Source organism: Phyllopteryx taeniolatus, chromosome 21, assembly GCF_024500385.1.
Source record: "Phyllopteryx taeniolatus isolate TA_2022b chromosome 21, UOR_Ptae_1.2, whole genome shotgun sequence".
Classification (NCBI taxonomy): domain Eukaryota; kingdom Metazoa; phylum Chordata; class Actinopteri; order Syngnathiformes; family Syngnathidae; genus Phyllopteryx; species Phyllopteryx taeniolatus.
The window spans coordinates 2,814,595-2,842,565 of NC_084522.1; the positions used below are offsets into that span (position 1 = coordinate 2,814,595).

At 44.8% G+C, this 27,971-nt stretch overlaps 3 protein-coding genes and 2 long non-coding RNA genes across 32 annotated transcripts in view; 3 read left to right on the forward strand and 2 right to left on the reverse strand.

Annotated features, from left to right (window-relative positions):
• The window catches only part of LOC133471496 (protein spire homolog 1-like), an 89,767-nt gene that overhangs the window by 19,195 nt on the left and 42,601 nt on the right, over positions 1-27,971 (forward strand). For 6 of the 24 annotated variants that reach the window (XM_061761085.1, XM_061761088.1, XM_061761078.1 and 3 more), the window contains one exon: positions 227-2,138. The exons of 11 other annotated variants lie outside the window; for them this stretch is intronic. In XM_061761085.1, the coding sequence (XP_061617069.1) occupies positions 227-482 (256 nt within the window). In that variant the 3' untranslated portion in view covers positions 483-2,138. Of the gene's footprint in view, positions 1-226; positions 2,139-11,641; positions 11,794-27,971 lie in introns of those variants that run through there. 7 more of the 24 variants (XM_061761087.1, XM_061761090.1, XM_061761073.1 and 4 more) reach the window with 3 other exon arrangements.
• On the reverse strand, positions 1,596-3,188 carry LOC133471511 (uncharacterized). Its single transcript, XR_009786224.1, has 2 exons — positions 3,055-3,188; positions 1,596-2,955 (listed from the first exon to the last, which is right to left on the reverse strand). It is a non-coding gene; the product is annotated as an uncharacterized LOC133471511 (long non-coding RNA).
• LOC133471507 (major histocompatibility complex class I-related gene protein-like) lies at positions 3,028-6,825 on the forward strand. The gene is made up of 8 exons (XM_061761117.1): positions 3,028-3,161; positions 3,883-4,149; positions 4,274-4,552; positions 4,937-5,245; positions 5,320-5,427; positions 5,504-5,521; positions 6,201-6,270; positions 6,348-6,825. Exons 1-7 carry the CDS (start codon positions 3,098-3,100, stop codon positions 6,248-6,250), a joined length of 1,095 nt encoding a protein of 364 aa, XP_061617101.1. The 5' UTR covers positions 3,028-3,097; the 3' UTR covers positions 6,251-6,270; positions 6,348-6,825.
• LOC133471514 (uncharacterized) lies at positions 10,425-10,778 on the reverse strand. The gene is made up of 2 exons (XR_009786227.1): positions 10,647-10,778; positions 10,425-10,612 (listed from the first exon to the last, which is right to left on the reverse strand). It is a non-coding gene; the product is annotated as an uncharacterized LOC133471514 (long non-coding RNA).
• LOC133471500 (class I histocompatibility antigen, F10 alpha chain-like) lies at positions 23,630-27,847 on the forward strand. Of its 5 annotated transcripts, XM_061761100.1 has the most exons (8): positions 23,636-23,924; positions 24,651-24,917; positions 25,042-25,320; positions 25,789-26,097; positions 26,172-26,279; positions 26,356-26,373; positions 27,229-27,310; positions 27,388-27,847. In XM_061761100.1, the coding sequence occupies exons 1-7, from the start codon at positions 23,861-23,863 to the stop codon at positions 27,288-27,290; spliced, it is 1,107 nt and encodes a 368-aa protein (XP_061617084.1). In that variant the 5' UTR covers positions 23,636-23,860; the 3' UTR covers positions 27,291-27,310; positions 27,388-27,847. The 5 variants fall into 5 exon arrangements, with proteins under 5 accessions (XP_061617085.1, XP_061617084.1, XP_061617083.1 ...); XM_061761099.1 differs by having other exon boundaries at positions 23,638-23,924; positions 25,789-26,279; XM_061761102.1 differs by lacking the exon at positions 26,172-26,279 and having other exon boundaries at positions 23,639-23,924.

The window sequence follows — 27,971 nt, forward strand, 5'->3', positions numbered from 1 at the left end:
GAAATGCCACAGGCGGGCTACCAGAAATTGGCATACATTTGGTAATTACAAACCTTCACAATTGCTACTTTCACACACAGCAGCATATATTCTCTGTGCGACGTGGGAACAAAAACTATTACCTTGTTCATCTTTTTGGATTTTTCAGTTATTGCAGCGTACACAAATAAACGTCTCCGAGAGAGCTCCGTTTAGCGTTCATGTTTGCCGTCTTTCTCGGGTTCAGCAAGGGTGACGACGCGTCACCTCCGACCCGGGGCGACCTGGACCTCCCCGAGGAGCTGACGGAGGACTGGGCGTCCATGGAGGTGTGCGTGGACTGCAAGAAGTTCATCACGGAGATCATCTCGTCCAGCAAGCGCAGCCTGTGCGTGGCCAGCAAGCGGGCGCGCCTCCACCGCCGGACTCGCTCCTTCTACCGCAGCTCGTCCGCCTCCGTCGACTTCCGTCGCTCGCCGCGCATCGCCATCCACGAGGCGTAGACCGGGGGAACCCGCAAAAGACGTCGCGGGTTCTTCCCGCTCGCCAGAGTCGGTTCCCGCGCTCGGGAAAACGTTGGAGGATGCTAAAGCGGAGAAAAGGAAGGACGGACTAAATGGCTGTACATAGCGTCCGAGCTCAGCCCAGCAAGTTTTCCTCGTTAGCACTCAGGAACAACAAGCGATTGTCGAGACCCTCAGGTCGCCTTCCTCCAACCAAGCCAGCTTTTTTTTCTTTTTTTTTTTCTTCTTTTCATGCTGCAATTTCCCAACCCCCCTTTTTTATTTGTACAATTATACCAAATAATCACTTTTGACGACGGCTTTCACGGTGGAAATGGCAACAAACAAACAAACAAACATTTTTCCCCTTTTTTTTTTTGGTCCACATTTTTTTTTTATCATTCCAATTATACCAAGTCATCATTTTTGATGACTTCTTCCATGGTGGAAATGGTAAAAAAAAGATGCCCCCCCCCCCCCCCACCCATCATTGGAGCTTTTGTCCACCCTTTTTATTAGCTGAATTACAGCAAAATAGTTTTGGCTACTTTTCACATGGAAATGGCCAAAAATACATCTGCTTTATCCCACATTGGAGCTCCCCCCCCCCCCCCCCCCCACACACACACACTTTTTAAATGTATTTATTTATTTAGTTTAAATGAGGTCAATCATACCAAATAATTATTTTTTTGACTACAACTCCCATAGCAGAAATGGCAGCGTTTGTTTTTGCCCCCCATAATTATTGCCAAATTGGAGTATTTATTTTCACTTTTTTTTATTAAACCAGTTTCATCAAATAAAAATATACTATATTTTGTAATAGTAGCAATGCCAGATTTACATTTTTTCTTTTTTGTCCCACGACACCAAACCAAATCATTTTCCTTCTTCTCTGATGGTGGAAATGCCCGCTTCCCCCTTTTTATAATATATATAATTTTGCCCCCCCACAAAAATCTCAAAATGATTGCTCAATTCCACCCAAAATTATGTTTAAGTTTAAATTCCTCCGATTTCGCCAACTATAAGCACTTCTCTAATTAACAGATTTTTTTTCCCCAATTTTGTTTTCCAACTTTTTGTCTATTTTTTTTTTTGTCAACGTGATTTTTGAAAAGTGTGCCTGGTGCCAAACTGCAGTTTGTTTTCTGCTTGTACATAGTGTACATGTATTGAGTGCTGCGGACTCATTGGCTGCTGCTTCTGCGAATGTTGTACATGCTGTATTGCGCAAAATGCTCCAGATTTAATACGACTTTTATTTGTTTTAAGAGGATCAAATGTTTATGTCAAATCAAAGTCTTTATTTTATGTGTTGAAAAAAAAAAAAAAAAAAAACCCTCCTGGGTCTATTTATTTATGTCGGGCTTTTGTCTTCATAATTATTCATTTGTTCCGCACGAATGAAGGATGAATTCAACGTCAGCCGTTCACACAGAACAAATGTGGTTGTTGAAGATGTCACATGACCTTTTCTGATGCTTGAAGAAAAACACCAAACCAGCCGGGCCTGTTCTCAATGACGCTCATGTTCCCACCCAAGCTGATTTGAAGTTTTAGGCTGCTGCCAGGAATGTGTGCATGCTTCTGTCTCTTTTTTGTTTTGTTTTTTTAAATGGAAGAAACGACAATAAAAACATTGGTTTCTTATGCTTGACTGCATTGTTTGCCATTCTTTTTCTGGAATATACAACTTCATTCTTAGTTTTTATTGTGACTTACTCATAAAAATCAAACTTTGTAGAACACTGAAACATCCATAGGTGTACTTGCATATCTCAAATAAAACTCCTATCAGGCAAGGAAATAGCAAAAATAAAATATTCTCTGATGCCTCTAAAACCCCCAAAAAACAACTTAATTCTTGTAAAAGTGCATCTTTTTATCTAAAAATAGAGCGCATTCTCTTTTCATTGACAATATGCAACTTTGATTCTCAAATTACAAAAATGCCTGAGTTGTAATATGACAACTTTTCTTTTACAGATAAAAATACAACTTGATTCTCTCACACTCAATCCAACGCATGACACTTGTATCGCACTTTTCTAGGCACTCCAAGACACGACTTGTGAAGCAGTCTGACGAAGCGTGGCTGCCATTCTGCGCCTGCGGCCCCTCAGAATGTGTGACCTCACTCTGTTTTTCTTATCATCCCAACAAACATCAAATATTTTCCTGGAACTGACAAAATGAGAGGAAAATCCACACCCTTGGGAAGTTTGATGACTTTTGCATGAACATAGCGCAGATGTAGTTTTCCTCCACGCATGTCGTCGTATGTTTCTTCGGAAAGTGGGCTGGCGCGGTCACGTGACTTCCCCGAAAGGCTCGCGCGCGCGCGCGCGAAGAACGAAAGCGTCGCTGTTTCAGCACAAGCTTCCAAAAACACTCGCGCTGCTCCTCGTCTCCAATTTCGCACACTCGACTTCATTTGAGCGACACAACAACGCCACGCGAGTCAAATCTTGTCGCCCAATGATGAGGAATGCGAAAGTGACGTCATCGGCACCGGTAGAGAAGGCGCGTCTTCCGGTTTGCTGTCATTTGCCGTTCGGCCGTCGACGAGGAGGAGTCGTCGTCACTTTGTGGACGAAAAGGAGCAAAACATGGCGAAGCTGAACTTGTGTGTCTTGTTTGTCGCGGCTGCGCAAATCCACAGCGTGACGCCCGGTAAGTGCACTTTGTCCACAACTTGATGATCCCGATCGTGTTCCGATGATTGGTGTCGACGCTCTTGACTTTGCCGGAAGCAACACTTGGACCGCTCAGTCCGAAGTTCTTGCAACTGGTTTCACTTGGCAAAGCTGCCATTGGAATATTCGCCTCACGGAGGCGGCATTTCAATAGATGTGGAAAAAAATACAAATCAAATCTCATTTCTTGAAATAACGACAAACAAAATCTGCGTAAAAACAAAAAGAAAGTGTTCAGCGTATCCTTTAGGAGATCATAATTCTAACATATTTATTGTAAGAAGTTCCTTTATATTTCTCATTTGGATATTTCATGAGTTACAACTTAAGTTTACAAAATATATCGTCTACATTTATTGACGAATCTGTTATTAAGGACTATTAAATCAATTTATTTAGCAAGGGCATGATAATTGTAACATGATAGTCAAAATTCAATCAAATGAATTATGAGCGTCTGTTGTCGAATCCATTGCGAAGTTTGTGTGTAAGAATACGTTGAAATAAATATTAAAGTATTTAAATGACCACAAAAGAAAATGGAATCTTTTGTATCTTTTGATTTTAATTATTTGCCCTAAAAAAGACGTTCAAATGTTTCAACTGAAGACAAAATCATTTGAAATAGGAAGAGTGCAAGATTTTGGGCCATCAAACAAAAAAGTAAGATCAACCTTTTTGTTTGTTTTTTCTTTCAGTGCTTCACACGCTCAAGTATTTCACGACAGCATCGTCTCAAATTCCAAACATCCCAGACTACTTTGAGGTCGGTTATGTTGACGACGTTCCGATTTCGCGCTACGACAGCAAGAGCAGGAAAGCAAAACCCAAACAGGACTGGATGAACAAAATCACAGCAGATGATCCTCACCACTGGGAGAGACAGACACAGATCAGTATTGTTAATGAGCAGAACGACAAAGTCAACATCGAAATTATCAAAGAGCGCTTCAACCAAACTGGAGGTTTGTTGACGTTCAGCTTTCCACAATTCAAATCGATTTCATGTGCTCGTACACGTTCTTCCTCCTCATAAACACGTTTCCTTCTCTCTCGACATGGTGTCACTCTTCAACGTCATTCTCTCAGGTGTTCACATGTTCCAGGTGATGTTCGGCTGCGAATGGGACGACGAGACCGATGAGGTTGATGGTTGGGAACACTACAGTTACGATGGAGAAGCCTTCATCTCGTTGGAGGTGAAGACAATGAGATGGATCGCAGCTCACCCACAAGCTTTCGTCACCAAACTCAAGTGGGACCGGAACGAACATTGGAATCTAAACAATAAGCACTACTACACTGAGATTTGTCCTTCTTACTTGAAGAAGTATGTGACCAATGGGAGGGACTTCCTGATGAGAACAGGTGCAGTCACATCATGTTAGCACGCCCCCTACAGGACCTTTGCTGGCATTACAAGCTGCACTCTTTCCTCGTTGGCTCCTTTCCTCTCTCACACGTTTTCTCCATCTTTTGTTCTCTCCATCTTTTCACCCTCTCACACAATCTCTCTCTTTTCAATCTGTCATTGATTGTCTCCATCCTTTCTCCTCACACGCTCCCTTCAACTTGTTTTCTTTCCATATTTCCTCCTCTTACACATTCTTCCCATATTTGTTCCTCTCACACATCATCTAGCTATTTTTCACCCTCTCACACATTCTCCCCATCTTTTCCTCCTCTCCCACACTCTCTCTCTCCGTCTCTGCCCCTCTCTCACCTGGTGTCCACGTCTCCCTCGGCCCGCAGAGCTTCCCACGGTGTCTCTCCTCCAGAAGACGCCGTCCTCTCCGGTCACCTGCCACGCGACGGGTTTCTACCCCAGCGTGGCCGCCCTGTTTTGGAGGAAGGACGGCGAGGAGCTCCACGAGGACGCGGAGACGGGAGAGACCCTCCGCAACCACGACGGAACCTTCCAGATGACGGCCGACCTGAAAGCGGAGGTGACCGATGAAGCCGAGGGCCGCTACGAATGCGTGTTCCAGCTGTCCGGCGTGGCGGACGACATCGTCGTCAAGCTGGAGAGAAGAAGCATCCGGAGCAACGCGCGCATCCGAGGTGACCGACGCTCAGATCGTCGCGCGTCGGAACGATCGCTCACACGTTTTCTTCTTTCTTCTCACTCTGCGAAGAGGAAGAAAAGAGGAAGATGGCGCTGGCCGTCGCTGTCCCGCTGGCGGTCCTCGCTCTGGCGGCGGCGGCGGTCGCGGTCCTCGTCAAGCTTTACAAAAGCAGACGAGGTGAGGGACGCCGACGTTCGCTCTGTCGGGAAGATTTGTGCCCATCGTGACCTTTGTGTCTCTGTTTTCTTTGCAGCCAAATACGATCCAGCTTGTAAGTCAAACGACTTCTGTTTCCTTTGAGCCGCGGTCGGCAAAGCGGTCGTGCGAAGGTCTGATGCGGACCTTTGCTACAAAAGTGCGCACGAGGAGTCGCAAATAGTCAGCCGTGGAACGACGGACACGTGAATGTCGACGTCGCTATCGTTGTGGGAAAAAGGACTCGCTCCCTAAGGCGGAGAAAACCCGAAACCGAATGGAAGTCAATTTAGATTTGGTGGAAAATGTACGACTTAGTTCACTCGTGTTCCTTGGCCCTCAACGGCGAAGCGTGCCAAAGCCGCACTCGGGTTCATTCGATTGAAGCTCCTCCCCTCGCTTCGACAAAGTTCCTCGGCCCCGAGATGCCACCGGGTGGCGCCAAACCTCTATTTTAATATTAGATATGGTTTGGGGCTGAGCGCAAAGACGGCGAATAACAGAAGCTAGCTTCCCCTCAATCAATATTCCCCAACATCCGAATTCCTGAATGTGGAATTGTAAATATGCGGCTATGAACTGTACGATTCCAAAGAAATTCCCCACCACACTCTCGTAGTCAGGAAGTAGAAGATTTGTCCCAACCGCAGCTCAAAGTACGAGTGAAGATGGATTCAAGAGGCCTTCGTGGAGCAAATGTCCTTCCTTCCAGTCGGACTTGTTTTCATTCACATCTTTTTTTTCATTCATCGCAGCCGTCGACGCCGATTCCGAGCCCGCCGCCCCGACGCCCGCTTCCGAGTGAGACGCAGCCGCCGTCGCACGGTGCGTTCGCTGACGCGGACTCCGCTCGTGTTCTCGGGACTCTTTCCATGTGCGTTCACGTGCTCTTCTTCGTGCAGGTGTCGGAACACGAGAGAGACGTCTCCATCGAGCGCTTTCTCATCACGCTCGGGTTTGAAAACAGAGATGGGATTTGTTCTTCCCGCAGGCAATTTGTGCAATGAAGATGTTTCTGTGAAGTCACAGTTTTTGCTGGCTTTGGTGTCTCGGGTGAGACTCGTTTGAGTCGATGGGGTTGCTTTCTTCTGTCCGTTAAGTTTGTCAGAAATCGGCGCAGTCACACACTGAGAGGATTTCTTCTTTCGTTGTATCAAGCACTTGAATAGCTACGATGAATTGATATCACAACGTGTCGATTGCTGGTTTGCCTCGCACTCCTTTTATCAGTCCAAAATGATTTTATAATCCTGTTATGGATTCACTTCAACAAACAACTCTGTCAATTTGTACGTTGCTCAGAATGTGACAATGTTGTTGATTGCATTTGTTTTTGGAACTTGAGATCGAGATTTGGACCAATAAACGGATGATCGTAAAGATGTGTCGTTCTGAATTTGACCATTTTTAGGAGGCTTTTCTTGCCCTCCCGGAACATACTACGTGTTTCGTGTTGATGAAAGTCAGCAGTCGCATGGCCGAAAGCCGGTCCAACCCGTTGTCGTCGGTGCCGTGGCTCGCTGACAAACAATTGTGCGTCTCGCAGCACCAAACTTGAACTTTCACTTTCTGTTGGAAGCGTTTGGGCGCGCCTCATAAAAACAAGCAAGGACAAAAAGATGAGTTTTGGCCGTTCCACACGAAAATGCACACATTTTCTTTCACCCTCTAACATACTATTGTTCAAATATATTTGTTTTTGTTTTTGACATGTCATTATTTGTATTTATTTATCACAGTGTCCTTTTTTTTTTTTTTTTACACTGGTAAGACGTTAGACAACTTAAAATAAGGACAAAATACAATACAAAATCATGAACTTCCAAGGGTAAAATCAAGCCATTTATTTGTACATTTTAAACATGCAAAAATCATTTGTATCACCTGAGTAAAGAAAGTCATTCACAAGGTCATTTCTTCCATGCAAATAATAGAAATACATGGATTCAGTTTTATACATACAAATCCCATTTCGCACATGAACTCCAAATCTTTTTGGCCTTCTTGTTTTGATAATTCAATATAAATCCTTGTGAAATACTGGGAAAAAAAGCGGCTTTGTGATTGACAAATTTGCATTGATAAACATTGCTAATAAGATGAGGAGATTCATCACATGCTCGTGTCATGATACAGAATTTTCATTGAAATCTTACTACATCCTTTCGTAGTTTCACAGTGAGTGTTCGTAAACAAAACTTTGGACCAAGGTAGCCGATATCCAATCCATAATTTGTCGGAAGATCACTCATCTGAAACAATGGACACGTTTGATTGATAGCGCTTGTGTCTTGCTGGCAGTTCGGGCAACCGCGGCGCCCGCCCGGCGGCGTCCTCGCCAGTTCGCCTTTCGCCAACGAAGAAGAACGCAAACAAGATGGAGACGGTGCCCGTCGCAGTCAAGATACGTCATTCGTTTCGCTAAACAATTCAATTGGGACAAGTACATAACCGCACCGAAGGTAGATACACGTCGAAAAGGGAACACTTTGTCGTCGTCACCGTTTTGGACGATTTATTCACCGCAAAGCGAGAATGCGGAAGTGAGCAAGCTAAAGCTAAGCTAGTGCTATCTAGCGACGTCATAATTTGTTGTTATAGCGTCGTTGAATACACATTTATGAATAAATAGCTCATTATACCATAGTTACTCTATATTTATTGTTCATGCCGACTTCCATATATCTGTCACTTTTTGAATCATAACCTCTGCAGGGGCGTCAATAGCTGTTTCGTATTATTCATTACCACTCACTCATATCATACTCACCGTCAGTGTCACGCTAAGGTACTTACTACCATATCAGGTGAACTCCTTCGATAGTATTGTGTTAGACATTCCGACATTGGTCCGACTCCGTATCCCCCCAGTCATGCATGCACAGTGTCTTCCTCAGCTCTCCTCCATCCAACTTCCTGTGATGAACCTGCATAAACTAGCAACCTCCAATATCAGTATAGTGTTGAATCAAAGTTCAGAATTGGACTCCTAACCTCCCGTTCGGATACATCACGCATCAATGTGTCCACTTAACCCGGGCACCCTTCTTCGATAGCTGTCTGCGGTTCGCCGGCAGTAGATGTTACTGGTAGGAGTCAGTACAGCAAAGTTCCTAGAGGCTCCTCGCCCAGCAAATACACAACAACAGGAATACAAACCACCATTGCAGAGGCCCAGCAGACGAGTCCTGTAAACAAGTCCTTGAATAAATTAATCACACCTGCAAAAGATGTTCCTGCCGGGACTCCAGAATTCCTGCCTTCATATCCTAGAGAAGGGCCAAGTCGACAATGGTCACCAAACATTGATATGATTTCCATAAATAACGAATAAATAATTTGTGTGCTTACCCAATCGGCGGATCTAAATTTGTAATTCGCGAGCTATGAAACTTGTGCAGCCTCCTGAGGCTTTTTGTTTTTAACGCAATTAATATCCCACTTCCCTCGTTCCTGTTTGGGCAAAAACCGCCTCCTCCCCTGCCATCACGTAACTAGTATTTGAAAGTTGATCGGTTTGAACTCACTATTACAATCGCTACACGTGGTTTTCCTCCTCAGTACCGCGATATTCCTGCGAGATTGACGATTTAAAAATAGCTCTGGTACCGACTGATTTCTTATTATTACTCCCCGGGTGTACAATAAACGGCTTGCTACACCCACGTCACTGCGCATGATCTTCCCCTGATTCCTCTACCAGTCTACAGGTATCCTTCATTGCTTTTTGCCTAATTTCCAATATCACATCTGCCAAATCCTCAAATCAAGTCACCCTCTTCCACGTCGGACCAGATTCATTCGTCGATCAATGCCCCCCTTTCTATATTACCCCAGCCCAAAGTCAGGAGGGTTGACCCCATAGGGCCCAAATACAGTAGATGGTCTTGGTCCATCGATATTTCCATGTGCAGCGTAGGAGGCTTAGTGAGGCATTTGCTAACAAACTACTAACAGACTCATTAACCAATCAAGTTGGAGGGCTGCTCCTTTCTGACCTCTCTCTTTCAACCCCTACCGACGTTGAATATACATTTTGAAGTGGAATTCTATCGGAGGACTGCATGACCTCATACTCCCATAACGCCAAAAATATTTCTAGCCATAATTTCTCCCACAATCCTATCGAGTGCCTCTGCCCACCCCACTGACTCAGGAGATTTCTGACTCTGAGTAAAATGTAACCCTCCTTGTACTGAAAACTCCTAAATATCTGCCCTGCCTTGCCTTTCCCATTTGTTGCTGTTCAAGGGCAGGTGACCTGCTTAATACCAATTACCAAATGACCTCAAGTGTGTCCCCACCATCTTCCGCCGAGCCACTGATCACCGACCGACTCCGACCTCCGCCACACGGCATCCTTGATGGCTTCGAGATGTGTCCACTTTGTCCCCCACTGAAACAGACTTTTCATCATATTGTTCCAATCCGCTTGGCAAACGTGGAGACGCAGGACCATTCAGCTGCTCTTTGTCTTTCCAGCTTTCCGCCGTCTCCACCACAAAGTCCTTTCCTTGGCTCTCTTTCTGTCATGAGAAACATCCTTCATATAGATGCGATCGTCAGGTTGACGAGTCTCTCTCAGTCTCTCGTGACAAATAATAACAGTTGCGCTCCCCTTCCTGGCTTCACGGCATTGCTTTTGTCTTTGTTATTGTTGCGGGTAAACTGAAAAGCCGAAACCGGCGACCGACCTGCGGCTGAGAGGGGACACACTGGGTTCTCACTTGTCAATAAGTTCACGCGAGCACGACCGAGCCTCCCATAGTCACCTGTTCAGTAAACGGCGTTTCTGTCATCGCTTCTAAATTTGGTTGATATCCGCTTACTTTCTAGCTTGTTCAATTAAGTCAGTGGAAGATTTTTAAGTCGAACTAACCTTTGTTCTTGTCTTCCATTTTCCCATGAGCCCTGGGGGAGCGACCGGGGACGACCGCCGCCATCAACGTCGTCATCTTGCGCTTCCTTTTCCACACGCGTCGGGAACGCGCCTGTCTGTCAGGGAAGACGTGACCGCGCCACCTCATCCACACGCAGCATCAGCACTGGGGCGCCCCAAGGTTGTGTCCTCTCTCCGCTGCTCTTCTCTCTCTACACGAACGACTGCACCTCAGCGAACCCGACTGTCAAACTCCTGAAGTTTGCAGATGACACCGCTGTCATCGGCCTCATCAAGGACGCCGGCGAGTCTGCATATCGACAGGAAGCGGAGCGGCCGGAGCTGCGGTGCGGCCGACACAACCTGGAGCTGAACACGCTCAAGACTGTAGAGATGATCGTGGACTTCAGGAGGCATCCTTCGCCACAGCTGCCCCTCACGTTGTCCAGCCGCCTTGTGTCAACCGTCGAGACCTTCAAGTTCCTGGGAATTACAATCTCCCAGGACCTGAAGTGGGCGACCAACATCAACTCCGTCCTCAAAAAGGCCCAGCAGAGGATGTACTTCCTGCGGCTTCCGAGAAAGCACGGCCTGCCACCGGAGCTGCTGAGACAGTTCTACACAGCGGTCGTCGAATCGGTCCTGTGTTCTTCCATCACGGTCTGGTTTGGCGCTGCTACAAAAAAGGACAAACTCCGACTGCAGCGGACAATCAAAACTGCTGAAAGGATTGTCGGTACCCCCCGTACCCACCTTTGAGGACTTGCACGCTGCCAGAACTAAGACAAGGGCGTGCAAAATCCTCTCGGACCCTGCGCACCCCGGTCACCAGCTCTTCCAGCTCCTTCCCTCAGGTAGGCGCTACCGATCAATGCAAACTAGAACTAGTAGACATTCCAACAGCTTCTTCCCTCTTGCGATCAACTTCTTAAACAGCTAACCTATAATTCCATTACAACAAGCTGGCAATTTTTTTGACTTGAGTTCTTTATGTCTCCAAAGTGTTCTGTAAATTGACTGTCTGTTGTACTAGAGCGGCTCCAACTACCGGAGACAAATTCCTTGTGTGTTTTGGACATACTTGGCAAATAAAGATGATTCTGATTCTGATGACAACAAAAAATAATTTTTATATAAGAGAAAATTCTCACTCTTCCATCATTCCAATATTTTTGATCTTGGGAAAAAAAAAATCTAGTTTAAAGATGACTGTTTTTTCAAACAGCTCATGTTTTATTTCGGGAAAAATGGCTTATAAGATTGACTTGGATTTAAGGCAAATTAGGGAATGTTTTGCTGTTGCTGCTTTGTCGTCAGATTCGTCTTCCGTCCAAGCCCTACGCCACGTTGCCCGTCTACACTTTGGGCCCCAGCGCGCCGGCTAAAGACGAAGCGGGCGCATCTTCGGCCTCATCCGAGTCGTTCGGGTCGCCGCGGAACCGCCGCAGCCTCCGCCGAAGCGTCTACAAGTCCGTTTTCTCCATTTCAAAAGAAAAAAACATCCCTCGAGCTAACAGATGATTTATTACTTTAGATGCAGTACAGGATTTCTATGCAAGTCTTGTATAGATTATATATATTTTTCTAATTAAAAATAATGTAAAAAAAAAAAAAAAAGTTCAACTTATTACTAATAAAAAAATTGTGATAAAATTGTAAAATATTTGAATCGTAGGCCAATTGAAAATTATAGTGGGATATTTTTAGTTTTTAGATATGAATAGATTTTTATTTAACAAAGAGAAAATAGCTTGAAAATATAAACTTTTCTGTCACATTCAATTGACATAATTACAAGTTTTACGGAGCCCCCCAAGGTATGAGAAAAATAAAAATCATTGATAATCTGTTCCCTCAGTTTAGTAATCCGTGCCCTCAGTTTAACAAATGTCTGGGGCTCCGTATACCTACGTATATCTGTCAAGTGAAGTAAGTTCTATTTGGATGTTATATTCTTACTGGTGTGAATTCTGCGAATAAATTGTCATGTCGTGATATATCCTACATCCCATTTGTTCAACTGAAAGGCAATATTGCTGTAGTTGATCATTATATAGCAGTACTAGCAGGACCGGCTACAATTAGCCTGCGTGTTTCCTTTCACTTTCCGTGCTTTTAAGCATTCGCTTGCTGCAATCACGCTATCGCGATAAACCTTCTTATCCCCGATATGTTGACGTAAGTGTAGTTTTTTTTCTGGCACATAGCGGCCACCAAAGGGGTCCTAGTTGAGTTGAGTTCTCGCCGCAGAAGCGCAAGTTCGCAGACAGACAAATGCGTCCGCGATGGATCAAGCAATGCAAGTATCTTGTCTGCAGTTATTCACCTTTTTGTTTCACGATAACGATTTGTTGGGGCTACTTACTGCCGGACTGAGCTACTGGGTTCTGCTAAGGTGCTCCAGTATATGCTAAAACATATGGCTAATACACACCCAGAGAATCACATTCAAATTCAAACATTCATTTGATTGATTGAGGAATGTTGTCCGCGTTACATGGCCCTTTTACAAATGAGCAGAATCATATTGCCAAGTTCAAGTACTTTTCCTCTTGTTGTGTCTTCAAAGTTTGCCATGGTTATTCAATGAAGCGTAGTGTCCTCTGGTTGTCAAGTGTAAGCCATTTCATGCTCATCAATTGCAGGTAGGCTGTGGTCTGATGATAATGATCACGGTGATTATGCCAATACCCATAAAATATGTGTGGTCATTTACTGAATTTATAGAAAATTGAATTGTACAGAGATTGAACTCCAGACGTGCTAATATACACACAGGGCAGATTCACTCATTTTGCACATTGTTGAGTTTGACAGGAACCTTATTTTTGGTTTCACAGGATGGATTCAAATTTTCGAAAATTCCTTCAAGAGCAAAGAAGGTCATTGCCACCTTTATTGAAGAGAAGCTATGTACCCCCTTGTAAACATTTGTCATTTCATCGAGCTGTATCTTCAAGGCAATGTTTTTGCTTCGTATACGTGCAGTGTGAAATGGTTGATTTTTTTTTGGGGGGGGGGGAGTTTGTAAACGTGCAATATCACTCTCAGTAATCAGGGTTTATGTGGCGAAGTGAATTTGCACACCAGTTATTTTTGGCAGGTGGTGAGTCTAGTACACAGTGTAAATCAAGAAGTACATCAACTATTTGACATGAAAGAAATAGCCTAACTCTAGTAATTGAGTGCATGCACCAATGACCTCGTTTGTGAATATCTCTGTCATCAATGTAAGTGTGTGGCAAGGCAGTCATGTGAACCACAATGTACATTAGGTATGGGTTATATACAGTGTGCTATGAGGCAATGCAATCTTGAAATGTGAACAGTGGGAAATGTTGATCAGCTGTTTCGTACAGTAGTTTCTGGCAGCTCGATCAGAAAAAAGAGCTCTGTTATTGTCAATCATTTCTCTACCTGGCTTTAACAAACACGTTTTACTCTCTAGGCTTGTCATTATGTTTCAGAATGATTGATGGCCATGCTATTGCAGTATTGCTACAGCTTCTTGTTGGATTACAAATGTTCTTCTTTGTTCCTCAGATCGATTGCTACGCTGATCAGCAGCTGACAGAATTGGAGAGCGAATTGCAATACGTCAGTACTGCAGAAGAGAAGTGGCTGTGTTTGAAGGAACCAACACAACCATATCCAAAGCAACTGAATCTTTGATTTCAAGAATTCAACAAAAGCGGGGATCCACCAATGGCCTTACAGATGAGCGTGTGAAAAAACCTTCTGGCAATTCTAATGCCTCGAAAGAACAACGCAATTATCAGATGGGCCAATTTGAAGAGTATCAGGGCAGATTTGTGCAGGTGAGACAGAGAAGAGGGGGAGGCACAAGACATTTAATACAACAATGTCACAATGAATAGAAATAGGCAAAACACTATTTTTTCCGGATGGAAAATCCAAACTAGGCGGGGAAAGTGATTTCGAATTTACAATGCGAGACTTCACCGAAGAAATGCTTGAGCCACAAACAACTTTAGGTGAGCAGTATGAAAAGCGAAAGGTGAAAAAAACATTCCGACTTTATTTGTCATGCAAAAAGGTCTCTTCTAATAATGACCGTGGAAATGTTCTTCATGAACCGCATGACGCCTGTTCTGAGAGTTTGACTGCGTTGGAGGGAACAGCTAATGTGCTTACCTTGGACAGCGGAATTGTGGGAGCGGTAGGTGGACTCTTAACAGAGAACGAAATCGGTGATGAAGAAGTTATCATTGTTGACACGGATGCTGTCTTCAGACATACCTTTGCTGATTATGCCACTTATGATGTTGATGCGTTTCGAATATCTGAAAAAAAAATCATCAGGAGTTGCAATGAACGGCAGCTGAGGAAACTGTACAGGTAATATTTTCATCTTTTCAATTCATTATAGTTCTGTAATTGGTTTTGACTCCTTAAATATATTCAATATTGTTGACCTGAATTACCAAGGAGGATAATGTTTTCGCTGGCATTTGTCAGTTGGTCTGTATGCAAATCACCTCAAAGTACAACATGGATTTCAGACAAAGTGGGTATTATGATGAGGAACAAGTGATTATATTTGTGTATGCATCCAGATATTTATGCTTCAAGTGTCAACCTTTATCTGAACATGCCTGATTCCTCAAGATGTACTCTTGGTGTGATGGACACACGACATCTACTGGCCAGTGAGGATACTGTGTCAAACTGATATTTAATATGAATTCATATTTCATATTGAATTTGCCTCTATAGTGGCAAAGGTAATATATTAGTTTATATGTGCCAATAGTTGACTTTGGAAGTCTTGAAATGGCATGTTAAAGGCCCTTTAAAAACTTTGTTTTAGTGTGGGTCTATGCACATATGGTCAATTGATGGATACAGAACTAGCAAAACCAACAATGAGAGCGCATGAATCGAAAGTGACAGCCACATGGGTTCTCGGGTGTGGAGTGTTTGGTGTATGTGGTGTGGAACTAATATCTTTTTTTTTTTCATTGTAACACAACATCTTTGTTCCCCTATCTATCTGAAGGATAGCAAGTTAAGCCAGCTGTTCTTTTAGCTGTATTTTAATTTAAATAGTTAAAAACCTTTGATAAACCCAGATACTGTTGCATTTGATGGACAGTTCGGTAGCTACCTTGTCCAGAATGTGTTTTGGGGTCTTTTATAATGTACTGTGGTATGATCAGATAATTATTTTTGGCTGATGATGCACTTTTATGTGGTACATTGTGATATACACTTGCGCTGAAAGTTGGGTCAAACACCTCTATTCATACCAGCCAGAGTGTCTACTTGTTTACACGGAGTTGACATTGTTTACATTACATTTGCACATTGTTTTTGACAAAAGAAGCCCTTTTGGTGTGGTTACACACAACTTTAACTGGTATTGTCATGCAAGTTTGAAGTACTTTTTTTTTTTTTCTCCTTTTATAAAACCGTTCTACTGCTCTTACTGCAAGTTGTACTGTGCATATTTTCATAAAGCAGGTTTCAGGGTAATACTGTCGATCGCACTACCATGGTGCCTTGTTATACACTGATTGCATAAAAATAAAGTCCGCAAATGTTCCAATCTGAAAAAATGTTTCTGTGTGGAGACATCCAAATTCACTCAGTTCGCACAGACTATGTAGATATTGTCTACAGTCTACAGCTTTAAGGTCGTCACCTCGTTACTGCCCGATTTGCCAACGTGCATTCGCGTAAATTTGATCGCCTCGTTTCATTGGTCATTGCGCCATCCTCCCAGAAATGTGCAGTATACTGAGGATATACCTAAGGATCAAAATACAGTTCGTACTCAAGCTGGTTTAGCTACCTGAACCAGTAGAAGACAGTTGGTTTTATTCTTCAAACTTCTTTTCATTACCACACACATTTATAGCAACAGACTTAAATGTTCACAATTAGTGATTGTGACATGTTGTCTGAATTACTCACTGCATGCCTGATGGAGGTTTATAGCTACATATTTTGATCACAAAAATCAGCAATTTGGGTGGCAATATCAAGGCGAATACACGTAATAATGATGTCATAGAATATATACAATGAAAAGTATGGCGTGAAATGAACTGCAACAACAAAACATTTCATAAACCCATATATGTCCATGGCCATATATCCATCGACTGGGACTTGAAGGTTGTTCTGCGCCGTTATATGTGTACAGAGAGTGAACACATCAGCATCACAAGCAACATCATTGCGGTGGATGCAGTCACCTTCACACCTCATAAAGTCCTCCTCACCAACTTGCCACAAAAGGTCCCGGGTGCCACACAGCTCAGGTGCCATGAACATTGCATGAGGCCGAGCATGAGGCACCCGCTCGTGCTTGGATGGACGAATCAGATGGCGCTTCCACACTTCCTTGGTGGAATCCAACTCATCCTACAGGGGTTACAAAAAGAAGTGTCATAACAAATGGGTTAACGGAACAATATACCATAAAAACGTCAAATTGACACCTTTTATGAAAGGAGCATCTCATTGAAGTGTACAATCGCACCTCTACTAATGTGGATGGATGCCTTCTGTAATCTTGTGGCAAAGTGAGAGTGAAGGAAAACAACTCACAGCAGTTTCAACATCTTTCATAAAAACTTCACTGAGGTCAAACCAGCTTCCGTGTCCATATTGAGGTCAACTTGTACATTTTTATAAGTATACCGTAATCATAGTTGAAACAATGACCGTTAGAGCACGACCATATTTGTGGCTAGACATAATCCTCTTTGTAATAACAACCTATTTTAAAAAGTAGCATGTATTTACTTTCCAGTCAGCAGAGACTTGCATAGCCATCAGATCCCGACCAGTAGAGTAATGTCTGACATCTTAACAGTTCACCACTGACAACAGGGGTGTGTTGACTTTTTATATCCTTTGTAACCTCGCCTTACCTCTTTTTTAATAGTTGTGATATTGACTGTCTTTACTGTATTAACAGAAATAAAAATGTCCTGTAAATTAAATACATACATACCCGTGCATCCGTTTTCTGTACCGCTTCTCCTCACGTGGGTCGCGGGCGTGCAGGAGCCTATCCCAGCTATCTTCGGGCGAGAGGCGGGGTACACCCTGAACTGGTCACCAGCCAATCACAGGGCACATAGAAACAAACAACCATTCACACCTACGGGCAATTTAGAGTCTTCAATCACCCTAGCATGCATGTTTTTGGGAGGTGGGAGGAAACCGGAGTGCCCGGAGAAAACCCACACAGGCACGGGGAGAACACGCAACCGCCACACAGGCGAGGCCGGGACATGAACCCCAAGTCCTCAGAACTGTGAGGCAGATGTGCTAACCAGTCGTCCGCCGCGCTGCCTACATACAATGAGTACGGAAAGTTTTCAGACCCCCTTAAATGTTGCACTCTTTGTTATATTGCAGCCATTTGTTCAAATAACTTTTCCTTTTTTTCCTCATTAATGTACACAGAAAAAAAACTATTAAAAAAGAAAAACTGAAATATCACAGAGCCATAAGTATTCCCCGCTAAGGGAAGACAACCACCTGAATGAGCTGTGCAGGGGTGCCCATGAGTCTGCCGATTACGACACCATTAAAGACTGAAATTGCTGGACAGACGCATGAACATCAGTTTGCCCTCATGAAAAGAGGGGCTCCAGTGATCCTGATGGGCAGAGATCTGCTTATCAAGACCAGGGCTACCATCCTTTGTAGCCCGGATGGACTGACGATACGGTTCCCCGATGGGACCGTGATGAACTGTGGAAGACGTTATCCTCCGGATGGAACATGATACAACATGAACTTCCGGAAGCAACTGCTGACATATATTGGGCCCGACTAAAACCTGAAACAAAGGAGGGAGGCGGAGATGACTCGGCCTTCCTGCGGTGGAAGTCCTGGATCGACTCTCTCGCCCCCTATCGTCCTCCAATTGATCCTCTCCATCTCACACTGTTTTATGATAAAAATGACGATTTGGTTTATAGGGAAGCTTTTGAGTCGATACAGGAAGAAAATTGGAGGCTAAATAGTACAGGAATTTACATAGGAAAACAAGGTGTGGCGGCTGCGTCCACCTTGGCGCCAGAGCAGAGTGAGTGGTTTATGATGAACTTGACATCTTTTCCACACATATCACTTGCACTAGCATTAGGTCATGAAGCCAGAGAACTGGGACCCATGGTGAGAAAATGCCGTTTGGCAAATGATTGGCAACAAGATCAAATACCCAATGTGTTGTACTCTCCTCGTACTGAATGTTTTTGTATTCAAGGTACCATGGTGGACGGAGGGGTGTTGGAGCATGTGACTTTGGCGCAATTCCATGGCAGAGAACTCTCGGACCATGAGGACGCCGCACAGCTGTTGAGCTCGCTGCCGGACTCACTGTGGTCTGAGGGGTCTGTGTACATCCGTGACTCCGGTAACATTCGAGGTAAACCCGACTGCTTTTGTTAACGTGCCGTAGTATCCTTGTAAACAAGAGGCCATAGAAGATATCGCGGAAACCAGTAACAGTTGATGTGGTGCGCGACCTCCAGGAGGCGGCGCCGAAGGAAGACAAGCGTAAGTGGCAAGAGACAGGTGCTGAGTATGATGACAAGGAGAAGCTGTGGTTTGTATGATGACAAGGAGAACCTAGGAGACTGATGTTACCTCCAGGAAAGTTATGTGTCAATGCTGAAGAAGCTGCGCTTTTGGTGGCACCCTTATCTTCTGCGTAAGGTCAAAGATGTTTGATTTTTTTGTGATATATGTCAAGATTTCAGTGTTTGCCCTCCAACGAAGAGGGAATTGCAACACACTGAGATGGGCCGAGGCCCGAATTTATGTGGTGGTAATGGACTGAACCGGCAATGGTGGTCCCAGTCCAAAGCGTAAGGTACTTATTAATAATTGTCGGCACTTTTTCTGGATGGCCCAAAGGCTATCCTTGTGCAAAAGAAAACAAAGCGCTGGTTAACCATTATATTCCGACGTATGAGCTTCCACGAGTAATCAGATCGGACAAGTGATTCTACTTGTCCCAAACATGTCCTGCGCAGGCCTCTATTGTAAAAAAAACGTGGACTAAGTGTGAATGGTATAAATATTCGGTGCGATACGTTTTAGAAATTGTGTACACAATATAAAGTAAACCTTAGAACTTTGATGAATCAAATGATATATGTAAAAAGGTATAAAGCGCTTCAAAGGGTACCCATTATATTTATTAACTAAATAAATAAGGCATACATATTGTATGTATAAATAGGTATGCATATGATATTCTGGAAGATAAATTCAATCATAGATCAATTAAGACGTGTGCCGGACGGATGTGATCAAGCAAGAGTGGTATGGTGACTTTCTCTTTCCGGGTCAGCAGAGCGGACCAGAGCGGCTCTGCGTGCCTGGGATAAAAGCCTGAAAACAGTACGGGAGGTTTTGGGGGTAAGAAAACGCTTCGGAGTTTGAATAAATGACGTGCAAGTTGCTATCTGAGCTGGTGAATGGGATTTGATATATATTGCTTAGAGAGGGGGCTGCACGGTGGCCGACTGGTTAGAGCGTCAGCCTCACAGTTCTGAGGAGCGGGGTTCAATCCCCGGCCCCGCCTGTGTGGAGTTTGCATGCTCTCCCCGTGCCTGCGTGGCTTTTCTCTGGGCACTCCGGTTTCCTCCCACATCCCAATAACACGCATGGTAGATTAATTGGAGACTCTAAATTGCCCGGAAGTGTGAATGTGAGTGGGAATGGTTGTTTGTTTGGATGTGCCCTGCGATTGGCCGGCAACCAGTCCAGGGTGCACCCCGCCTCCTGCCCGATGATAGCTGGGATAGGCTCCAGCACGCCCGCGACCCGCGTGAGGAGAAGCGGCTCAGAAAATGGATGAGTGCTTAAAAGAGCACTTGAAGTGAAGGTGCACCAAATGGTTTATGACAGGACACAGGCGTCCTCAGCTGGGGGTGGGGGGGCGGGGGGCAGCTTTACGACAGGCGTGTGTGAGTTTTCCGAGTTTATGGTATTGCAAGGGCCAGGGAGATTTACAATAGGATCGTTTAATGCAATGGATAGAAGCCTGGTCTGTAGTGGTTTAGGTGTTATGGTTCAACCAATAAGTGTGCTGTGTTCAGTTTTGTCTGTGTGGTGTATGTGAGAGGACATTCACTCCTGGGTCCAGGTTAATGTTATTGTCTGTGAAGTCTCGCTTGTCATGTCATGTGAATTGTTTATGTTTTGTTGAATGTTTGTGTCGTCTTAATTAAAAGCAGAAATGGAGCACGACTGAGCTGGCTGACAGGAGTAGTGAAGGATGTGATCACGCGAAAGAGACTAAAGACCTTTAGTTACCAAGGACAGTGTGACTGACGAGAGAATACGGTCTACAGACTGTTGAATGACTGATTTGTTGAAATAACATTATTTTACAGGACGCCCAGGAGGATGGAGCTTGATAGTGTTATTGTTGTATTGCAGGATGTTGGTGTGCTGACTTAACGCTGATTTTATGCGATTCTTGGTTGAATGACATTAACACTTTTGTGAGACAAATTAACAATTGGTTGGGGAATAATATCAATGTTGGGTGACAATGGCCGACTTGTCCCTTCTCTGGAGTATGTATACAGGAATGATGTAGTCCATCCCTTTGGCACGGGTATCTTTTGCAGAATTGTCATTCATTTATAGAAGGGTTTGTTTGCAGGTCTGGTCAGGGGCCTCTCCGACGGAAGGAGACGACCTGCTGGTTTGTGTATGGGCTTGTGTGTGGATACTGTGTTTTGGTGTTAAATTAGTCATTTAACAAAGGGGGAAATATGTACGTCGTGTATGTCTGGACAAAGAAGGTTATAATCATGACTCTGGTGATCTCCCTGATTATAGTTACAGGAATCTATTTTGGAATGTCTTCAATACAAGGAGAAGGAGTGACCAAGAGGGCCGTGAAGCCAACAGGGGCCCTAGAATTGAACTACACATTGGGGGAAAAGACGGAAATCACTCAAATGGCGGATTTCACCTGGGAGCGTGACTGGTGGGGTAGCTCGAACCGTTTCCGCCAACCGTATGGTCAGTGGCTTCAACGTGGGTGGAAATGCTTGGGAAGAAGGGGAGGACCCCACCTACCTGGATGCCATTGGAATTCCCGGAGGTGTCCCGGAGGAGTATAAAGCTCGCTGTCAAATTTCCGCAGGTCTTGAGAGTATTTTTATATGGGTAACTCCGAATAAAAATGTTGATTTCATAAATGACCATCATTACCAAATTCAAAGATTGGGGAACGTCACCTCCCAACTCGCGGAGGGCATCCATGAGCAACTATCGGCTACATCTCTCATGGCATTCCAAAATAGGTTGGTCCTGGATAGTATGCTAGCGGAAGAAGGGGGTGCCTGCTCTCGGATTAAAGGACGTTGTTGTACAATGATCCCCAATAATACGGCGCCGAACGGAAAGATCACCAGAGCCGTGAAAGGTTTGCAAGCCATGTCTGTTAAACTTCAACCAATGTCTGGAGTGGAGGACAACCCATTCTATAGCCTGCTTAATAGGATGTTTGGGAAATGGAGGGGTCTCATACTGACTTTGGCAACTACCATCATAATTGTCATGGCTGTGCTTGCTATTTGTGGATGTTGTATTATCCCTTGTCTCAGGAACCTGGTTCTCAGAATTGTCCTCAAGGCCTTTGTGGGTAAGGACCCCTACGGCCAATATCAGCTGCTGTCCCTGGACGAGGACAGGGTGGCCATGGAATCGCTCGCTCCGTTGAGCGATAGCGGTGTATCCTCTCTTTAAATTGTTTTGTTTTGCTGTGCTTAGATGAGGTTTATTGAGTATTGTAGTGAAAAAGGTAGTAGGTATAGGGGTTGTTGATCTTCTGATGATCAGAAGATCAACTTGGGGGATTGAAGGGAATATAGAATACTTTATATTCTCATATGTAATTCTAACTAGTTTGGAAGAGAATGTATATTGCAGGAAGGCCCCCATCGGGGGGTATTTGGAGACAGATGTCAAGGAAGAAAGGAACTGCGGGGAGCCACTCTAAACGTTGAATGCAGGAATGTGAGCCGACATCTGCAGGCGACACCTGGAGCAGAAGTCTGGAGCCAGATCAGATGGTCCGCAGAACAACGATGACGTCAGATTACGGACCAATCAGACGACAGCGATTCCATACTGGCCTGTTTGAAACATTGTATAAAGTCCGGGGTAGAGTCAGATAGTTTTTGTTCGACTACTTTATCTGCTCAGGATAAGATAGGCTCGTTACGAACCCAGAGCTCTGCAAATGTATAGACTCCTCTGTCAGGAATACATTGGTTGGTTTTGATACATTGTTGTGAACGAAGTTCTTTCACGAAAACGAGCACGCTCGGAACCACGGGAGTGAGGAGATTTTCAAACACAGGTTCCTTCACCGTTCACACAGAACAAATGTGGTTGTTGAAGATGTCACATGACCTTTTCTGATGCTTGAAGAAAAACACCAAACCAGCCGGGCCTGTTCTCAATGACGCTCATGTTCCCACCCAAGCTGATTTGAAGTTTTAGGCTGCTGCCAGGAATGTGTGCATGCTTCTGTCTCTTTTTTGTTTTGAAACGACAATAAAAACATTGATTTCTTATGCTTGACTGCATTGTTTGCCATTCTTTTTCTGGAATATACAACTTCATTCTTAGTTTTTATTGTGACTTACTCATAAAAATCAAACTTTGTAGAACACTGAAACATCCATAAGTGTACTTGCATATCTCAAATAAAACTCCTATCAAGCAAAGAAATAGCAAAAATAAAATATTCTCTGATGCCTCTAAAAACCCCCAAAATACAACTTAATTCTTGTAAAAGTGCAGCTTTTTATCTAAAAATAGAGTGCATTCTCTTTTCATTGACAATATGCAACTTTTATTCTCAAATTACAAAAATGCCTGAGTTGTAATATTACATCTTTTCTTTTACAGATAAAAATACAACTTGATTCTCTCACACTCAATCCAACGCATGACACTTGTATCGCACTTTTCTAGGCACTCCAAGACACGACTTGTGAAGCAGCCTGACGAAGCGTGGCTGCCATTCTGCCCCTGCGGCCCCTCAGAATGTGTGACCTCACTCTGTTTTTCTTATCATCCCAACAAACATCAAATATTTTCCTGGAACTGACAAAAGTTGGGAAGTTTGATTACTTTTGCATCAACATAGCGCAGATGTAGTTTTCCTCCACGCATGTCGTCGTATGTTTCTTCGGGAAGTGGGCTGGCGCGGTCACGTGACTTCCCCGAAAGGCTCGCGCGCGCGCGCGCGCCAAGAACGAAAGCGTCGCTGTTTCAGCACAAGCTTCCAAAAACACTCGCGCTGCTCCTCGTCTCCAATTTCGCACACTCGACTTCATTTGAGCGACACAACAACGCCACGCGAGTCAAATCTTGTCGCCCAATGATGAGGAATGCGAAAGTGACGTCATCGGCACCGGTAGAGAAGGCGCGTCTTCCGGTTTGCTGTCATTTGCCGTTCGGCCGTCGACGAGGAGGAGTCGTCGTCACTTTGTGGACGAAAAGGAGCAAAACATGGCGAAGCTGAACTTGTGTGTCTTGTTTGTCGCGGCTGCGCAAATCCACAGCGTGACGCCCGGTAAGTGCACTTTGTCCACAACTTGATGATCCCGATCGTGTTCCGATGATTGGTGTCGACGCTCTTGACTTTGCCGGAAGCAACACTTGGACCGCTCAGTCCGAAGTTCTTGCAACTGGTTTCACTTGGCAAAGCTGCCATTGGAATATTCGCCTCACGGAGGCGGCATTTCAATAGATGTGGAAAAGAAATACAAATCAAATCTCATTTCTTGAAATAACGACAAACAAAATCTGTGTTAAAAAAAAAAAAAAAAAAGTGTTCAGCGTATCCTTTAGTAGATCATAATTCTAACATATTTATTGTAAGAAGTTCCTTTATATTTCTCATTTGGATATTTCATGAGTTACAACTTAAGTTTCCAAAATATATCGTCTATATTTATTGACGAATCTGTTATTAAGGACTATTAAATCAATTTATTTAGCAAGGGCATGATAATTGGAACATGATAGTCAAAATTAAATCAAATGAATTATGAGCGTCTGTTGTCGAATCCATTGCGAAGTTTGTGTGTAAGAATAAGTTGAAATAAATATTAAAGTATTTAAATGACCACAAAAGAAAATGGAATGTTTTGTATCTTTTGATTTTAATTATTTGTCCTAAAAAAGACGTTCAAATGTTTCAACTGAAGACAAAATCATTTGAAATAGGAAGAGTGCAAGATTTTGGGCCATCAAACAAAAAAGTAAGATCAACCTTTTTGTTTGTTTTTTCTTTCAGTGCTTCACACGCTCAAGTATTTCAGAACTGCATCGTCTCAAATTCCAAACATCCCAGACTACTCGGTGGTCGGTTATGTTGACGACGTTCCGATTTCGCGCTACGACAGCAAGAGCAGGAAAGCAAAACCCAAACAGGACTGGATGAACAAAATCACAGCAGATGATCCTCACTACTGGGAGGGAGAGACACAGATCGGTATTGCTGATGAGCAGACCGGCAAAGTCAACATCGAAACTGCCAAAGAGCGCTTCAACCAAACTGGAGGTTTGTTGACGTTCAGCTTTCCACAATTCAAATAGATTTCATGTGCTCGTACACGTTCTTCCTCCTCATAAACACGTTTCCTTCTCTCTCGACATGGTGTCACTCTTCAACGTCATTCTCTCAGGTGTTCACATGATCCAGTGGATGTTCGGCTGCGAATGGGACGACGAGACCGATGAGGTTGATGGTTGGGAACACCACAGTTACGATGGAGAAGCCTTCATCTCGTTGGAGGTGAAGACAATGAGATGGATCGCAGCTCACCCACAAGCTTTCGTCACCAAACTCAAGTGGGACCGGAACGAACTTTTGAATCTAAACCTGAAGAACTACTACACTGAGATTTGTCCTTCTTACTTGAAGAAGTATGTGACCAATGGGAGGGACTTCCTGATGAGAACAGGTGCAGTCACATCATGTTAGCACGCCCCCTACAGGACCTTTACTGGCATTACAAGCTGCACAATTTCCTCGTTGGCTCCTTTCCTCTCTCACACGTTTTCTCCATCTTTTGTTCTCTCCATCTTTTCACCCTCTCACACGATCTCTCTCTTTTCAATCTGTCATTGATTGTCTCCATACTTTCTCCTCACACGCTCCCTTCAACTTGTTTTCTTTCCATATTTCCTCCTCTTACACATTCTTCCCATATTTGTTCCTCTCACACATCATCTAGCTATTTTTCACCCTCTCACACATTCTCTCAATCTTTTATCCTTTTCACACCGACACCGACCTTTTTCTCCTCTTACATATTCTGCCATCTTTGTTCCTCTCACACATTCTCCCCATCTTTTCCTCCTCTCCCACACTCTCTCTCTCCGTCTCTGCCCCTCTCTCACCTGGTGTCCACGTCTCCCTCGGCCCGCAGAGCTTCCCACGGTGTCTCTCCTCCAGAAGACGCCGTCCTCTCCGGTCACCTGCCACGCGACGGGTTTCTACCCCAGCGCGGCCGCCCTGTTTTGGAGGAAGGACGGCGAGGAGCTCCACGAGGACACGGAGACGGGAGAGACCCTCCGCAACCACGACGGAACCTTCCAGATGACGGCCGACCTGAAAGCGGAGGTGACCGAAGAAGCCGAGGGCCGCTACGAATGCGTGTTCCAGCTGTCCGGCGTGGCGGACGACATCGTCGTCAAGCTGGAGAGAAGAAGCATCCGGAGCAACGCGCGCATCCGAGGTGACCGACGCTCAGATCGTCGCGCGTCGGAACGATCGCTCACACGTTTTCTTCTTTCTTCTCACTCTGCGAAGAGGAAGAAAAGAGGAAGATGGCGCTGGCCGTCGCTGTCCCGCTGGCGGTCCTCGCTCTGGCGGCGGCGGCGGTCGCGCTCCTCGTCAAGCTTTACAAAAGCAGACGAGGTGAGGGACGCCGACGTTCGCTCTGTCGGGAAGATTTGTGCCCATCGTGACCTTTGTGTCTCTGTTTTCTTTGCAGCCAAATACGATCCAGCTTGTAAGTCAAACGACTTCTGTTTCCTTTGAGCCGCGGTCGGCAAAGCGGTCGTGCGAAGGTCTGATGCGGACCTTTGCTACAAAAGTGCGCACGAGGAGTCGCAAATAGTCAGCCGTGGAACGACGGACACGTGAATGTCGACGTCGCTATCGTTGTGGGAAAAAGGACTCGCTCCCTAAGGCGGAGAAAACCCGAAACCGAATGGAAGTCAATTTAGATTTGGTGGAAAATGTACGACTTAGTTCACTCGTGTTCCTTGGCCCTCAACGGCGAAGCGTGCCAAAGCCGCACTCGGGTTCATTCGATTGAAGCTCCTCCCCTCGCTTCGACAGAGTTCCTCGGCCCCGAGATGCCACCGGGTGGCGCCAAACCTCTGTTTTAATATTAGATATGGTTTTGGGCTGAGCGCAAAGACGGCGAATAACAGAAGCTATCCATCCATCCATTTTCTGAGCCGCTTCTCCTCACTAGGGTCGCGGGCGTGCTGGAGCCTATCCCAGCTGTCATCGGGCAGAAGGCGGGGTACACCCTGAACTGGTTGCCAGCCAATCGCAGGGCACATAGAAACTAACAACCATTCACACTCACAGTCATGCCTACGGGCAATTTAGCTTCCCCTCAATCAATATTCCCCAACATCCGAATTCCTGAATGTGGAATTGTAAATATGCGGCTATGAACTGTACGATTCCAAAGAAATTCCCCACCACACTCTCGTCGTCAGGAAGTAGAAGATTTGTCCCAACCGCAGCTCAAAGTACGAGTGAAGATGGATTCAAGAGGCCTTCGTTCTAGCAAATGTCCTTCCTCAGTTGGACTTGTTTTCATTCACATCTTTTTTTTCATTCATCGCAGCCGTCGACGCCGATTCCGAGCCCGCCTCCGAGCCCGCCGCCCCGACGCCCGCTTCCGAGTGAGACGCAGCCGCCGTCGCACGGTGAGTTCGCCGACGCGGACTCCGCTCGTGTTCTCGGGACTCTTTCCAGGTGCGTTCACGTGCTCTTCTCCGTGCAGGTGTCGGAACACGAGAGAGACGTCTCCATCGAGCGCTTTCTCATCACGCTTGGGATTTGTTCTTCACGCAGACAATTTGTGCAATTATGATGTTTCTGTGAAGTCACAGTTTTTGCTGGCTTTGGTGTCTCGGGTGAGACTCGTTTGAGTCGATGGGGTTGCTTTCTTCTGTCCGTTAAGTTTGTCAGAAATCGGCGCAGTCACACACTGAGAGGATTTCTTCTTTCGTTGTATCAAGCACTTGAATAGCTACGATGAATTGATATCACAACGTGTCGATTGCTGGTTTGCCTCGCACTCCTTTTATCAGTCCAAAATGATTTTATAATCCTGTTATCGATTCACTTCAACAAACAACTCTGTCAATTTGTACTTTGCTCAGAATGTGACAATGTTGTTGATTGCGTTTGTTTTTGGAACTTGAGATCGAGATTTGGACCAATAAACGGATGATCGTAAAGATGTGTCATTCTGAATTTGACCATTTTTAGGAGGCTTTTCTTGCCCTCCCGGAACATACTACGTGTTTCGTGTTGATGAAAGTCAGCAGTCGCATGGCCGAAAGCCGGTCCAACCCGTTGTCG

Coding starts and splice junctions, on each gene's coding strand:
- LOC133471500 (XM_061761099.1), top strand. CDS start 23,861: ATGGCGAAGCTGAACTTGTGTGTCTTGTTTGTCGCGGCTGCGCAAATC. Junction 24,918..25,041: donor GCGCTTCAACCAAACTGGAG/GTTTGTTGACGT, acceptor TCATTCTCTCAG/GTGTTCACATGATCCAGTGG. Junction 27,311..27,387: donor GACGCAGCCGCCGTCGCACG/GTGAGTTCGCCG, acceptor TTCTCCGTGCAG/GTGTCGGAACACGAGAGAGA.
- LOC133471507 (XM_061761117.1), top strand. CDS start 3,098: ATGGCGAAGCTGAACTTGTGTGTCTTGTTTGTCGCGGCTGCGCAAATC. Junction 3,162..3,882: donor AATCCACAGCGTGACGCCCG/GTAAGTGCACTT, acceptor TTTTTCTTTCAG/TGCTTCACACGCTCAAGTAT. Junction 4,553..4,936: donor GGACTTCCTGATGAGAACAG/GTGCAGTCACAT, acceptor CTCGGCCCGCAG/AGCTTCCCACGGTGTCTCTC.